The sequence below is a fragment of the Trachypithecus francoisi genome, unplaced genomic scaffold, assembly GCF_009764315.1.
Source record: "Trachypithecus francoisi isolate TF-2019V2 unplaced genomic scaffold, Tfra_2.0 Contig00131, whole genome shotgun sequence".
Taxonomy (NCBI): Eukaryota; Metazoa; Chordata; class Mammalia; order Primates; family Cercopithecidae; genus Trachypithecus; species Trachypithecus francoisi.
In genome coordinates this window covers 842,760-859,832 of record NW_022680483.1, presented here as the reverse complement: position 1 = coordinate 859,832, position 17,073 = coordinate 842,760, and the positions used below count along the sequence as shown (strand labels likewise).

The window sequence follows — 17,073 nt, the reverse complement described above, 5'->3', positions numbered from 1 at the left end:
GGAATACATACACACAAATACTCTTGTTTTTAAATGAACTTTTGAGTGCTTAATGCCAGATTGTCCTCTTGAAAGGTTTTACTCATTTATATTTGAACATCTGTATGTATTAGAGTAACTATGTTCTTGAATTCTTAGCACTGCTTAGTATTACTTTTACCATTGGATTGTGGTTTATATTACTAATTTCTCTCCCACTCTTCTTCCCACCCCCCACCCTGTCCTTCTACCTCCTTGTTTCTGTCTTTCCCTCCTTTCCACCCTCCTTCCCTCATTTCTCTTCTTTCCTTCTCTTTCCTTTCTTTCCCTGCTTCTCTTTCTTCCTTTCCTCCTTCTTGTTTCTTGACAATTGCTTCTGTTTTCATTTCTAAGAAAATTCTTACAATTCTTAAAACTCAAAAAATGGGAGAAGTTGTAAAATTTTTTTGTTGTACTATGTATACAGTAGTCAGGACCTTTTGTTGTAACAACAAAAAGTTTGTTTTTCCCCCCCGGTAAAAAATTGTTTGTAAAATGATATATAAAAATTGTATATCTTTCGCATGTACGACATCTTGTTTCAAAACGTGTACATTGTAGCACTGTTAAATCAAACTAACGTTTGCATTACTTAACAAATTTCTATTTATTTTGGTGTTAACATTTAAAATTTACTCTCGGCAATTTTCAAGATATGTAACATGAATATAGTTACTGTGTTTTATAGTAGATCCCTTGAACTTATGCTATCTCACTGAAATTTTGTTTCCTTTGACCAATATCTTGTTAACTACATCCCTCATCCTCATTTTTTTTTTTTTTTCTTGAGACAGGGGATGGCTCTGTCGTCTAGTCTGGAGTGTGGTGGCACAGTAATGGCTAACTGCTATCTCTGCTTCCCCAGCTCAAGCATCCTCCCACAATAGCCTTCTGAGTATTCGGGGCTACAGGCATGCGCCACCATGCCAGGATATATATTTTTTTTGATTATTTGTAGAAATGGGGTTTTGCCATATTGCCCACACTGGTCCTGAACTTCTGAGCTCAAGCAGTCTGCCATCTTGACCTCACAAAGTACTGGGATTACAGGTATGAGCCAGTGTGCCCGACCCCATTTTTTTATTTGAAAGAAGTGGAACAAGGTTGTGAAGTTAAAGAAAAAATGATATGGCACTTTCTCCACTTTTTCTCCTCGTATTTCTATTATGTTAAAGATAAAAATATGGCAGGGATTATAGAACTCTGAATTTTCTTTTTAATAGTTAACTTTCATTATTGGCTCTTGATTTTTTTTCTTTATATAAATATATTATTGGTTATTGGCAGTCATTTTAATACTTTAAGAAGTATGTTTGTATGTTTAATCTGTGATTAACAAATGAGTTTGATGTTCTCTGGCTTTAATGAAACTGAATTTTAGGTGCTTAGGAATACTTTCAAGGAAATTAGGATTTAAGCTTATAACAGACTAAAATGGATAGATTTAAATACAAAACAAATATTAAAAATAATTTGAAGGCTGTTTAAGACTAAAATTGGGTTCAAGGATTGATAAAACTTAAGCTTTGGGTATTCATTAAGGGGGTTGTTGACATGGTTGGTAAACCGTTTTTGTAAGTGGTAAAGGAAAACAGTGATCTTGCTATGATGACATTAAAAGGTTTCATAGTGGGACAAGGACAACTTGAGCCAATGAGGACCCAAGAAGCACATGAATTTTAGTTTAAAGAGTGCATGAATTTTGGTTTACCAAGAGAAGAATAAATTAGACAATTACTGCGATTATTATGAAACAGACATTATGCATCAAATCAAAATAAATGATCCTTACACTCTTGTCCCATCCTCTGTTTAAGAATTCAGGAAAGCCTGGGTTACAGTAGTACTAGGAATTTTATCCATGGGTCAGTACTTAACTTAAATACTCAAAATAAGGACAATGCTTTGGATAAGATAAATTCAACAGAGAAACTATATTGAAGGAGATTGTTAATAGCCATTCATTTTAATAACCTATTTAGGAGACATAAAATGTTAAGATTTTTTAAATGATAAGATCCCAGCGACTGATGGAATAGACAGAATCTTGAGAACTTGCTTAAATGACTTAAAATATAATAGATAAGCTTAAGTACATGAGGTGACATTCAAAATTATAAAAGGTAAATAAATTCCTCATAAATTCTGAATATAAATTTTAAACTTTATAGGTTGAAAATGGAGGCTGACCATAGTACTCTTCTAATGCCTTTATCTAGGACAGTGGTTGACAATATGATTATAATGTTTTTACTTTTTATAGACATGGTCAAGTGTATAATATATTTTACAAGTTATTGGAGAGTTTCTATATATACTCCATTTCCCTCTTAGCTTTTCCATTAGGATGATATGTTTGTCACAGTATTATGAGGCAATATTTATATATTAAAGTCTCTATTCAAATTTTTTTTAAGTTTTTCCCTGTTTTCCTTTTTCTCTTTGATAATTCTGACTAGGATAGCTCATTTCATTTAGTTGTCATATCTCCTTATGATTTTCTTGTCTGTTGCAACTTTCTCAGGCTTTCCTTATTTTTGATGATGCTAGTAGTTTTGAGGAGTATTGGTCAGTTATTTTGTAGAATGTCCCTGAACTGGGATCATGTGATGTTTTTCTCATGATTAAACTAGGTTATCATTTTTTTTAGGGGAAAAGTTATAAGGATAAAGTACATTTTATCACATATCAGAGATACATACTATCACATGACTTAACAATGTTAATGTTATTCACTGGCTGAGGCACTGTTTATTAGGTTTCTCTAGTGTAAAGTTAATCTTTTTGCTTCTTTCCATATCATATTGTTTGGAAGGAAGTCACTATCAATAGCCCACACTCAGGGAGTACATTTTTGCAGGTATAGACAAACCATTCCTTGGGGGTTCATTTGGATTATGTTGAGTTTATTAATTATTTTAGGAAGGATGTTCATCTTATCTATCTATAGTAATTCTTTTAATTCATGTAAATGAAATGACTTTTCATTTGTTTTATGCTTTGATTTCTTGTTTTGACAGTTTCAACATACAGATCCTGCATGTTTTATTAAATATATTATTATACTGAGATGTAAATATTTAAATTTTTGGTGCCAAATTTTTGTGTCTAGTTGTTTATTGTTAGTACTATAAGAAATAGCAGTTGAGTTTTAAAATTGACTTTTAATCATAAGAGCTTACTAAATTCATGCTACTTCTAGGCATAGAGTTTATAGATTCCTTGAAATTTTGTTTTTTTCAACCACTTATGAATGATTGGATATTGTTTAGCTTTGAAAAACTGAATACCCTAGCATAAATAAAACTGATTTTTAGAAACAGACTTTAGGACAACATACTTCTTACAGTTAGTGTCTTTGACTAGGCTCTTATATGTACCAAGTACTAGAAATTTGTGAGGAAATAAGATGAGGGAGAGAATGGACAATTCAAATGATGGTCATGTTAGAACACTTCTATGGGGAGTGAGATGGCCTTCTAGTCATCTAGTTTGTAGTGTGAGAAGAGGATAATAGAGGTGATTTTTAAAAAATAGGTGTGCACATATAATAGTCAAAACCAAGTTTAACTGGACATTTTTCAGATTAAGAAATACAGAAATAGCAGATGTTGGTAGATGAGTATGTGTATGTCCTAAGTCATTGTATTCCTAAATTCTATCTGGGATATAGATGCCATTTGGAACCTTTTTTCTTTGTTCTGGTTCTCCTGTTTTCTTTATCACATATCTTCTTTGTTGGTATATAATTTTTTATTTTTCATCATATTTAAGAGACAGGTTCTGGCTCTGTCATCCAAGTGGTAGTGCACTGGCTCAGTGTCGACTCACTGCAACCTCTGTCTTTGTGGCTGAAGCCATTTTTCCACCTCAGCTGCCCAGGTAGCTGAAACTACAGGTTCAAGTCACCATGCCTGGCTAATTTTTGTGTTTTTTTTCTAGAGACAGAGTTTCATTACCCAAGGCTGGTCTTGAACTCTTGAACTTGAGTAATCCATACCTGCCTTGTTCTCAGAGTGCTGGGATTATAGGTGTGAGCCTCCTATGTTCACCCAGTGTATAATATTTTCTGGACGAGCACATTCTTTAGTAGCTTCTTAAGGAAAGATTCATGAGAGATAATGTTTTGAGACTTCACATATATGTTTGTGTGAAATATCTTTCTTTTCCCCTTGCCACTGTAAATTAATAATCTGAATATTTAAATCTAGGATGGAAATGGGTTTTTTTTATAATTTTGAAGGTTATTTTCCATTTTCTTGGTATTGGAATTGCTAGTGTGGAGTCTGAGGCTCTTTAATAAGAATTTTTTTCATGTGACCTGTTGTTCAGTGCCTTACCCCGGAAGTCTTTGTCCTTATGTTGTAAATAGAGGAGTAAGTGGTCTTTTGGGGGTTGCTAGGATTGTTCCATTATGGCTGTGGAGGTTATACTTGATGACGCAAATGAAATTAAAGGGTTTGTTTTACTCACAGGTTCTAGAAGAGGCCGGCCTGGCACATCACACAAGGGGTCATCTAGGTGGAACTCACAGATAGTGGCCTCACCCAGCATCAGGAGCTGAGAGAATGTGGAACCATAGACAGTGGAACCCATTTACTAGGGGTCAGGACAGAATACTGAAGCAAAAGACTAAAGAGAATTTTACTGATGTGTTTGAATGTTTCTAGATCTTAATCAGGGAAAGGCAAGAAAGTCGACTTGGAAGGGACTAGTCTTGTCCTATTGATGTACCTGGTCATTTGGGTTAGACAGTCACAGGTGCTGGGGATGTTGAAGACTTAGGAAAATACTTATTTTCTAAAAACTGGGAATATAGAACTTTTGTTCTGAAATTTCAAATTGATATGTTTTAGAATAGGCCTGTTTTAGTCTGTTATGTGTCCTTGTGAATCAGCATCTCATGTCCTTCATATTGGAAATGTTTTGATGATAATTTAGAAAATCTGTTATTCTTACCCTTACTCTGAAATTTTATTATTCATGTGCTTTAGGTATGTGATAGTCTATGACTATGGATAGTCATTCTGATCTTTGAATTTTCACATCCCTTCCAGAGAGAGATTTTTACTTATTCCAGAAAAATGATTTTTCTTTTTTTTTAAAGTTTTATGTTAAAATGTATATAACACAATTTGCCATTTAAATCACTTTTAAGTGTTAAATTTCTTTAGCAGTAAGTACATCATAGCCATCACCACTCTTCCAAAACTTTTTTTTTGTCATACCAAACAAAACTCTATAGCTATTCAGCTATAAATTCCTATTCACCACACCCAGCCCTTGTTTGCCTATATTACGCCTTGATCTGTATGAACATATCTTTCTGTGGTAAGTTATAAGTGGAATAATGCAAAAGGAACAATAATCTTCCTTTTGTGTCTGGATTCTTTTACCTGTCGTGTGTTTAATTTAGTCATTCATATAATATGTGTTAGAATTTCATTTGTTTTTAAGGCTTATTAAGAGTTCATTGTATGTATGTACCACTTTTTGTTTATCCATTGGTGTTTGTGAACTCTTGATTTGTTTCCACCTTTTGGCTAGTGTGAATAATGCTACAATAAATCATTGACATAGATCCTTGTTAGTTTTCTTTCGTTTTTTTTTTTGTTTGTTTTTTTTTTTTTTTGAGACAGAGTGTCACTTTGACACCTAGGCTGAAATGAAGTGATGATCTGACTCACTGCAACCTCCACCACCTGGGTTCAGGTGATTCTCCTGCCTCAGCCTCTTGAGTAGCTGAGATTACAGATGCCTGCCAACATTCCTGGCTAATTTTGTATTTTTGGTAGAGATGGGATTTTGCAATGTTGTCTAGGCTGGTCTCAAACTCCTGGTCTCAGGTGATCTGCGCACCTTGGCCTTCAAAAGTGCCAGGATTATAGACGTGAACCACCATGCCCGACCTGTTTGTTTTCTTTAAAACAGTTTACAATGTATATATTTCTTTGGTTGAAATGTTATTTTATTGGTCACTACTCTTTCTTCCTTTCTTCAGCTAGGTCCTTGCAGTCACTAGTCTACCTTCTGTCTCTGTGGATTGCCTGTTATTGATATTTCATATAAATGAAATCATATTGTATGTGTCAGCTGTTTTTACTCAGCAGAATATTTGCAGGGTTCATTCATATTGCAGCATGTATCACTACTTTGTTCCTTTTATTACTGAATATTTTATTGTATGTGTATGCCACAGTTTACTGATCATCTTGGATGAATGCTTTTTTTTTTTCCTACCTTTTGTCTGTTGGAAATGTGCTATGAAAATTAGTATACAGACATCTATTTGAGTCCCCACTTCTAACTGTTTTTTTGTTGTTGTTGTTACCTAGACTGGAGTGCAGTGACCTGATCTTGGCTCACAGCAGCCTCTGCCTCCTGAGTTCAAGCGATTCTCTTGCCTCAGCCTCCTGAGTAGCTGGGTTTACTGGCACCCACGAGCACACCCAACCAATTTTTGTCTTTTTTTTTTTTTTGGTAGAGATAGGGTTTCGCCATGTTGGCCAGGCTGGTCTCGAACTCCTGAACTCAGGTGATCCAGCCGCCTTAGCCTCCTAAAGTGTTGGGATTATAGGCGTGAGCCACTGTGCCCGGCCTTCAGTTCTTTTGACAAGTTAGCTGGGAGTGGAATTGCTATTTTTATTGCTGAAAAAATAGTAATTTTTGTAAGAAAATCTGTTTTCCGCAGATGCTGTACCCATTATTGCTATCCTGCCATTAAAGGAGGAGATTTCCAGTTTTTTGCCAACACTTGTTTTTTACTATTTCCCCACACCTCCTGTTGTAACCATTACAGTGTGAAGCGATAGTCTCATAGTGGGTTTGATTTGCATTATTTCCCTAGTGACTAATGCTGTTGAGTATCTTTTCAGGTGCTCATTGGCCATTTATGTATCAACTTTGGATAAATGTCTGTTCAGATTCTTTATGTATTTTTTAGTTGAGCTACTTGTCTTTTGTTACTGAGTTCTAGGAGTTTTTTGTATATTCTCGATGATAAATCTTGATTAAACATGATTTGCAAATATTTTCTCCCATCATATAGGTTTTCATTTCATTTTATTAACAATGAGCTTTGCACAGAGGTTTCTAATTTAGATCAAGTTCAGTTTATCTGTTGTTGCTTATGCTTTTGATGCCCTCTCTGTTGCCATGTTCGTGAACATGAAGAATCTTTAGATTTTCTCCCAGATTTCTTTGGTTTTACTTCTTATATTTAATAAATAATTGATTATATTTAGTATATTATGTGAGTTGGGGGACCAGCCTCATTCTTTTGCTTGAGAAAATTAAACTGCCCATTCAAGAGTGGACTAAGCATTCTGTGAAAAAATCAATTGATCATATATGTAAAGATTATTTTCAGGTTCTCAACTCTATTCTACCATTGTCTCTATTTCTGTCCTTATGTTAGCTATACTATTTTGATTACAGTAGCTTTGTAGGAGGTTTTAATATTGGGAAATGTGAGTCATTGGAGTTTATTGCTCCTCACAGTTGTTTTAGTTACTTGCAGTTGCTTACTGCTCTAGCAGTGCATTGGTCCCAAAGTGACCTCCCTCTCTGGAGCAATGCCTTTGCATGATCTCCAGGCAGTCCCCTATGTTAGTGTGAGGGCCCTTGAAGGGTGTAGGGGCTTTATCATGGCTAGCATCCACATCTCTTTTTCATTCACATTTCAAGAAATTTCATACCAATCTTTAAGTATATTTTACAACTAGTTCTTTCTCCATTCGTTGTGGAGTGTAATGACACTTAGTTCGCTGATTAATAACCTGCAGATCCATGAGGCTGCATTCTTTCATTGCCTTAGTTTATTTTTTCTTGTTAGCTTAGCTTGAGTAGTTTTTATCTTTCCGTATTCTAGTTTAATGATGTTTCTGTGTGCATTGTGCCACAGAGGCTATTAGCTGAGCTCTTTATTTTGACTATTTCATTTGTAAGTTCTAAAGTTTACATTGGTTTGCCTTTTGTAGCTTCTATTTCTTTACTGTGACTTTCTCATTTTTCCTTTTTTTGTTGTTGTTCTTTGAAGCACTTTTATTCCAGTTTAAAATTTGTTATATATTCAAACATTTCTCCCATCTTTTTCATTCAGTGTGATTTACTTTTTTTTTTTTTTTTTTTTTGGATATGGTGAATGATTTTTAACTGGATCTTGAAAGGTTTTATGTTATGCTATCAGACAGAGTCTCCCTCTGTTGCCCAGCAGTAGTGCTATCTCGGCTCACTGCAACCTCTGCCTCGTGGGTTCAAGTGATTCTCATGCCTCAGCCTCTCAAGTAGCTGGAACTACAGGTATGTGTCACCATACTTCGCTAAGTTTTGTAGTTTTAGTAGAGTTGGGGTTTCACTCTGTTGGCCAGGCTGGTCTTTAACCCCTTACCTTCAGTGATCCACCCACCTCGGCCTCCGAAAGTACTGAAATCATAGGTGTGAGCCACTGCACCTGGCTGGTGGATCTTAGGATCTTATATTAATCTACAGTAAATTGTATTGCTGTTTCTTACTGCCAGGTGAACATTAAAGTTCAGATTCTTCACTGAGTTAGGCTTTTTGTTAATGCTGAACTGAAATGAGAGTTTTGGCTTCCCACATGGTTTCCATTATTCTTCCAGGCTTCCTTATTTCTGGCCTGTGGTTAAAATCCTAACTTCCACCTGGGTGCTCTGATGCCACTAACATGTGCAGGCAACTTGTTTCCGCCATGTGAGTGTGAAATCTAGGCTACTTTCAGTGGAGGACATGTGAGCCTCATTACCAGCCATCAGATAAATTCTTTTCTTTCTCCCTTATTGGCATCCTCTCACATTAACGCAATAGGTAGCCTGATAAATGATAGATGTCTGTGCTTTCTACTTGAACTTTGTGTGTAGAAACTTTGTGTGTAGAGGGAACTCTTTTTCTGTACTGTTTGCAGTGGACAGATTACATTCTCAGTTTTCTGTCTTGCTGGATTGCCTTTTTCCTTGGTCCTTTAGTTACTGAAATTAGTTCCACCCTGTCTGCCTTCATTCTTTTTGGTGCTTCCAGAATGGTGGCTTCTTCAGTTTCAAATGTAGTAGGATAGAAGGGAAAAAGATAACCTGTAACATGGTGGGAATTTACCACTGTGGTATTCTTCAGGCTTTCTGTTCCTTTTTCTGTTCCTTTTTTCCCAATAATTGTTACTTGTAGTGTTTATGCCGAACAGTGTCCCACATTTCTCATTCATGCAACACTTCTTGAGGTCTACCTCTCAGGACTTTTCTAACCCCAGAGATTTCTTTCTCTCCCTGTTTCTCTCTGTAAAACTTCTAGCCAGTCTGCAGTTTAGATACTTGCTCTTTTGAAGCTACTAGATGCTTATCTGTAAAAATCTGCATGTTTTCTATGATATTCTTGGGCTTGAACATCCCCAAATGCTTTCTGAATAAATTCACAGTAGAAGAGAAACTACTGCATTCCATGATCTTTTTCCACTAGAGTTGAAACTTTGCTTTTCAAGGTCTGGAGCCTGAGATAATGGCCACTACTCTTGAAATGATCCCTGTGCTTTAGGAGTAGGCACTGGGTAGGAGCTATGGTCTTTAGTCTGCTTGCTTCTTTTACGTGGAATCTATCCAGAGTTATTTAAATCAAGGGCTATTGAGCATCAGTACTTTACTGGTCTGCTGCACCTGGATTAGAGTTTCCAGTTAGCCATTGTGGGCATGGGAGAGCAAAGCAGCTTCTTGTCTTGTCATTTGCCCTTTTTTTGGTTTTGTTTTGTTTTCCAGACAGAGTTTCGCTCTGTCATCCAGGCTGGAGCGCAGTGGCATGATCTTGGCTCACTGCAATCTCTGCCTCCCACATTCAAGTGATTCTCCTGCCTCAATCTCCCAAGTAGCTGGGACTACAGGCACGTGCCATCATGCCTGGCTAATTTTTTGTATTTTTAGTAGAGACGGGTTTCACTGTGTTAATCAGGATGGTCTCCATCTCCTGATCTTGTGATCTGCCTGCCTCAGCCCCTCAAAGTTTGGGATTACAGGCCTGAGCCACTGCGCCTGCCCCCACTTATTTTTAATATAGTTTCTGCAATACTAAGCTGAGTGGGGGAAATGTTGGTAGCTTACATCTATTGAGAAGTTAGCCTAGCCCTAAAACAGGAGCAGCAGAGAACACTATATTTTGGTGGGTCTACTGGTCCTGTCTTACTGAGCTGGGGTAAAGTAGGAATGGTGTGAGAAAGAATTAGTTCAGGCTAAAATGAGATAGATTTTCACTGTTTTTGCTGAGAACTTGATATATTTTCTTATGTAAAATTTTCTCCATTTGAATAGTGCCCTTAAGACAGCTATAGAGAGACTTTAAGGTTGCCTTTCTTGAAAAAGTGTCTACGAATCTTTTCAGGCTACTTTTTTGGATGTCACTCCTTTGCACTTTTTTGTTTTGAAAGTAAATATTTTAGTCATATAAATATAGCCTATATCGTGAGATGATTCTTATATATGCTGCTGTCTGTTGAGCATTAAATTTGTTTTTTTTTTAATTCTGTCTTGTCATTTTATAATTGTTTGAAAAAAGCAAGTTTTCCTCAATAGGCTTACCCCCACACCTTAGCTTTTTGTGGTTAAATTCAGTGAAAGCATTTCAGCTAACGTTTACATCTTTATTATAAAAATCTCTGAAATTTGTAAAAATGTTTGTTCAAGACAGAATCCTCTGCCTATTACAGTATGTTCAGTCTGCCACTTTTGGCATTCTGCTGTTTTCAGTTTATTTTTTCTTTTTCATTTTTTTCAATTTATTTTTGACTTTTGGATGATATTTATTGCAATAGTTTATCCTAAAAGCTTATCCCCAGGAATGTAATCATTGCTCAGCTGTTTTTCAGAGATTCTGAGTTAAATGGATAAAGTGATGGGTTTTCCTAGTTTTGTCATTGTTAATGTTTCCACTAATTCTAATGTGCTTTTATGACTTATTTTTTATGTTTTTATTTTGCGATTTTATTTTTGTGCATTTTTGTAGCCTGTCGGTAACAACTCCTCTATATGATTTGAGTACCCTTTTTGCCTTTAGATAGGTTTTAGGGCATAGGGCATCCTAACTTGGAATTAAACTATAGATAATAGTAGTCTACTGATTGTGTAAAGGGAAGCATCTCAAAGAGTTATTTTGCACCTTAGGTGACTGAATTTTTATCTTTGTAGAAAGTAAATTGCATGTTAAGAAAAATTAGAAAACTTTATCATAGTGGAGAATACCTCTAGAAGATTGCCATTACTTTTGCTCCCTGAAGGAGGTCAAATTGATTCAAGTAATTGCTAAGATACTATGTTTGTTCGAGTGCATGGGTAAGATCTGATGATGGTTTTATATACCTGATTAAATTAGTAAGCCATCAAATTTAGATTATTTGATTTTTATTGTTTATTAATGGATGGGCATGTTGAGCAGCTTATATTAAAATATCTATTTAATGTCTTACAGTGGATTTTTAAATGGGATGTGATTTGGCTAATAATTATGTTTTCTTTTCCAGCATTATCTGCATATCAGAGATATTACAGTTTACAGTCTGACTACTGGAAGGTTGGTACAAATTTTCAATGACAGTTTTGATTTCCTTTATGGCAAATCATACTCAATATACATTTATCTTGTCATAGGATGTAACCCATGATATTACTCATAGTTGTAACTGCTATGAGGGTTAACCATAGATAATATAATGTAGGTAAAGGGAAAGTCCTGTTGTAGTCACAGACTTTGAAAGGCCATGTGTTGATTCCTAATATAAATAAAATTATTTCTGGCTTTCATGAATTACTTGAGTGGGAAAGAAATGTAATTAAAAATGAAAACTACTTAGTACAAAACATATATTGATACGCATTTATTTTGATTTTTTGTTTTTGGTAAAACATTATGGACATATAATGCATATAGCTTAGAATTCACTCATTGAAAGGGTACGATTCAGTAGTTGTTAATGTATTCATAGAGTTGTCCAGTCATCACAACAATTAATTTTGAAACATTTTGATAATATTAAAATAAACACCATACCCTTCTGTCTCTCTCCCTTCTGTTTGTATATATTTGCCTATTCTGGACAAATTTTGATGGAGTCCATCAAAACTTAAGTCTTCGGTGCTTCAAAGAATTTTATCAAAACTGAAAAGACAACTCAAAAGATAAAAAAAAATCTGCAAATCATGTAAGGATCAAATAACCAGATACATATATTTTAAAACTCTTGCAACTCAAGAAATAATGGAAGAAAAGTAATCAGAATAGACATTTGTCCAAAAATAAGCATATCCAAAGGCCAATAAACGAAAAGATGTTCAAACATTAGTCATAAGGACAATGAGAATCGAAACTACAGACCACTTCATATTTTCTAGGATGATAAAAATTTTTTAAAGATAGCAGGTGTTGGCTAAGATGTAGAGAAACAGATCTTTAAATGCTGAGGTGGGAATGTAAAATGGTGTGACTACTCTAGAAAACAACCTAGCAACTCTTCACGAAGTTACTATCTTGTCAAACAATTCCACTCCTAGGTATATAATAAAAGAAAATAAAACTACATGTTCAAACAAAAGCAAGGCTACAGATGTTCACTGCCGCATTGTACATAAAAGCCCCAAAGCAGAAACAAGCAAGTGTCCATGCAACAAATGATGGGAAAAAATATTTTAACTGTATTGTATGTTTAGTGAAAACAACAAAATGTATAAATACAGTGTTTTCTTTTGTTGCTTCTGCCTTTACTGGTGACTGACTAATTTAAATGTATCTGTTAAATAAATCCAACATCATACATGTTTATCAGTATTTTCCTTTTAGAGTTTTATAATTATAGCTTTTACATTTTGGTATTTGATTATTTGAGTTAATTTTGATATGAGCAGGGAACTTCCTGTTCTACTATTTTGTTGATTTTTCTAAATTTCAGCCTTTTTTTTCCTCCTTGGGAAATTATATATATTTCTGTGTAAAAAAAATGTATATTTGTTTTTCTGATGATATCCTGTAAGTCTCATATGCACTCTTTACTTTTACTTTTTTTTTTTTTTTCCATCTAACTGGCTGATTTCATTTTTGTTTCCAGACACCAGCTTGAAACAACTGCCAGCTAATTTCAGATGACCTTATTGTATACCAGCCTGCTGATTCTTCTTCATATTTGCGTCAGCTATTGAGGCTGTTAATGTTCTGTTTTGTTACTGTGTTCTTTATTCAGGTCTAGGTTTGTTTTTTTTTTAATGGTTTTTGTTTCTTTGTTAAAGCTCTCATTTTATTCATTCATTGTTTTCTCTATTTCTTTAACTTATCTGTCTTATGTTTCATCTCATTCAGCTTCTTTAAGGTGATTATTTCAAATTCTTTTCCGTGTAGTTTACTTGCACTTGGTCACTGTACTTGGTACTTGGTCACTGGAGCTTTATTAATTGGTTTTGCTGGTGTCATTTTGGCTGTATGTGTATTCAAAGAGCAAATACCTCTTCCAGTCTTTACAGACCTCCTCTCTGGACCCTGGGCTGTTGGGATTAGCCTCTGGGATCACTGATAGGAACCAGGTCAGGTGGCTGCTACTGGATATATAGTAGAGTCTGTGGTTGGGACACCTATTATTGGGGTCTGAGGCAGGTGTTTCTAATGGTTTTTAGACAGGATGGCTTTTAGGATGTTGGTCAGTATGGCTGGTAGCTGGAGCTGCATTACAGTGCTGCTTTAAAATATGCAATTTGACAGGGTAGTAGGCCTACCTCAAGGGCACATACTGGACAGAGTTTTGCCTAACTAGGAAACCACTGATTAGGCAAAACCCTGTCCTGGCCTGAGGCTAGTAAGGTCTGTAGCCAAGTTACAGAGCAGTTTCAGAGTCTTTGCGGGACTGGGGTTCACAGTCCATTACCCAAGGCATAGTGTGGCATCTATGTCCCTGGGTATAGTGCCTGAATCGTTGCTATTCAGTGTTATTATGATTGAGGCTGCAGGGTGATAGGACTATAGCTGGGGACCTTGTTGGCAAAACTGTCACCTGGGCACAGGCCTGCTTTTGCCAAACAATTGTTAGTCTCAGAGTTTTGCTATCTTCTACTTGGAATTCAAAGCTCCCACAAAGCCACTTTCGCTTGTGAATCATTGTCAAGTTATTGCTACTATGGAGTATATGAACAGAGGACCTTCTGAACCACCGTTTTCTGATCTTGTAGTTTTTCCGCACAGAATTTAACCAAGCTTTTTAAGATTTATTGGTTGTTTTTCATCACTTTTACTCATTGTCTTCGTTTTTTTCAAAGTAAACTTTATTTTTTATTGACAAGTCTAGCTTTGCAAGATTATTTCAAAGATACCACAATGTGCCTATACATAATCCCCTGTTGATAACATCTTATGTTAATCTGGTACATGTGTTGTTAAAGTTTATTATGCAGTCTTGATGTGTTAGCATTAAGTAAAGTTCATTCTTTATTCAGATTTCCAGAGTTTTTACCTAATTTTTTTTTTGGATCCCATCGTGAATATAACATTATTACTTCTCATGTCTTTCTTTTAGGCTCCTTTAGGCTATGACAGTTCCTCAGGCTTACCATAAATTTTAAAGGTTTTCATCATTGTCGGCAAGCTAACACAAGAAGAGAAAACCAAACTGCGTATGTTCTCACTCAGAAGTGGTAGTTGAACAATGAGAACACATGGACACAGGGAGGGGAACATCACACACCAGGGTCTGTGAGGGAACTGACAGGGGTTGGGTAGGGGAAGGGTAGCAGCATGAGAAATACCTAATGTAGAAGATGGGTTGATGGGTGCAGCAATCCACCATGGCACATGTATACCTGTGTAATAGACCTGCACGTTCTGCACATGTATCCCAGAACTTAAAGTGTAATAGTTAAAAAAAAGAATTTTTTTTAGTTTTTCTTTTTTCGGGACTCTTAATTTCTATTTTAGATACATACCTGTCATTATTGCAGTGCTACCATGTCTTAATTAGTGTTCCTTGTAGTAAGTTTTCAGATTGGTTAGTATGATTTTTTTCAGCATGGTTCCTTTTTTGTAAAGTTATTTTGGCTCCTCTAGGTACCTTGTATTTTCCACAGGATTAGTTTTGTGTTTGTGCCAAAAGCCACCAGGAATTATGATATGTAGTTCAAATTTAAGAGTAGGGTCATCTTAACAATATTACATGGTACATTCCATGAACACTTATTTTTTTTTTTTATTTTTATTTTTTTGAGGTGGAGTCTCGCTCTGTCACCCGGACTGGAGTGCAGTGGCCAGATCTCAGCTCACTGCAAGCTCCACCTCCCGGGTTTATGCCATTCTCCTGCCTCAGCCTCCCGAGTAGCTGGGACTACAGGCGCCCGCCACCTCGCCCGGCTAGTTTTTGTATTTTTAGTAGAGACAGGGTTTCACCGTGTTAGCCAGGATGGTCTTGATCTCCTGACCTCGTGATCCGCCCGTCTCGGCCTCCCAAAGTGCTGGGATTACAGGCTTGAGCCACCGCGCCCGGCCCCATGAACACTTATATTGAAATGATATCAACAGAGGACATGTGTATTTATTTAATTATCTATTTATTTCACACTTACCCAGGCTGTTCTTGAACTTCTGGGCTCAGGCAGTCCACCCTCCTTGACCTTCCAAAGTAGATTATAGGAGTGAGCCGCTAAATCCAGCCCTCTTGTTACTTATTTGGAACTTTTAACATTTGTATCAAAATATTTTTTAGTTGTCAGTGTATAAGTATTATAATTTTGTTACAGTTGAAATAACAAATTTACACTAATTTCTAGGTATTTTATTTTATTTTTTAACTGTCAGGCTCAGGGTACATGTGCAGGTTTGTTATACAGGTAAGCTGAGTGTCATAGGGGTTTGGTGTAGAGATTATTTTGTCACCCAAGTAACATGCATAGTACCTAATAGGTAGTTTTTTGATCCTTCTCCCGCCATCTACCCTCAAGCACGCTCAGGTGTCTTGTTAGTAATATGTATTTGGTTTTCTGTTGCTGCACTAGTTCACTTAGTACAGCAACAGAATAATGGCATCCTGCTCCGTCCATGTAGAATTCTGCAGAGGACATCATCTCATTCCTTTTTATGGCTGCATAGTATACCATGGTGTGTATTATACCACAATTCCTTTCCTGGATTACAGAAATGATTTTTGTTAAAATTGAAAATTCCCTTATGTTAAAAACCCTTAACAAAGGAGGCATTGACAGAACCTACCTCAAAATAATAACAGCCATTGTGATAAACTCATAGCCAACATCACATCGAATGGACAAAAGCTGAAACCATCTCCCTTGAAAAAAAACTAGAACAAGGATGCCCTGCCTGTCACCACCACTGATCAACATGATACTGGAAGTTCTAACCAGACCAGTCAGGGGAGAGAAAGACATAAAGAGCCTCCAGATAGAAAGAGAGGAAGTCAAACTATCTGTGTTTGCAGATGATAATATTTTATTAAAGTTTTACTTATATCTATTTTTTTTTTTTTTGAACATGCTTTGGGTTTAGTTGTTTTTTGTTTTTTGAAGAGCAGGTTACTTGTAGGATTTAATTCTTAGCAATGGAATTTATACCTTTAATTTGCCCTCTGAGCATTCTTGTAACTGCTTTCTATCAGTTCTGTGAAGATGTATTTTATCTTTTAATTCTTATGAAGTATTTACTGATTTGTTTGACTCATTGGAAATTTAGACACACAAATTTACAAACATATGTTTAATTTCCACAATTTGTGAATTTTCTATGTTTTATTACTCAATATATTCTGTCGTTACAAGAGATACTTTGTATGAATATATTATTTTAAAAACTTTTTAAAACTGTTAAGTCTTGTTTTGTGGCTTATCATAAGGACTGTTCAAAAGCTGGGTTTTTTTTCTTTTCTTTTTTTTTTTTTTTTTTTTGAGGCAGGGTCTTCTTGCTCTGTTGCCAGGATGGAGAGCAGAGGCAGATCTCAGCTGACTGCAGTGTCTGCCTCCCAGGTTCAAGGGATTCTTCTGCCTCAGCTTCCCAAGTAGCTGAGACTACAGGTGTGCACCACCACGC

The 17,073-nt window shown here is 35.9% G+C and overlaps 1 protein-coding gene across 1 annotated transcript in view; it reads left to right on the top strand.

Annotated features, from left to right (window-relative positions):
- LOC117062424 (lysine-specific demethylase 6A-like) overlaps positions 1-17,073 on the top strand; it is a 215,907-nt gene that overhangs the window by 18,477 nt on the left and 180,357 nt on the right. The window contains 1 exon segment of the mRNA XM_033175981.1: positions 11,531-11,580. Within this exon segment, the coding sequence (XP_033031872.1) occupies positions 11,531-11,580 (50 nt within the window).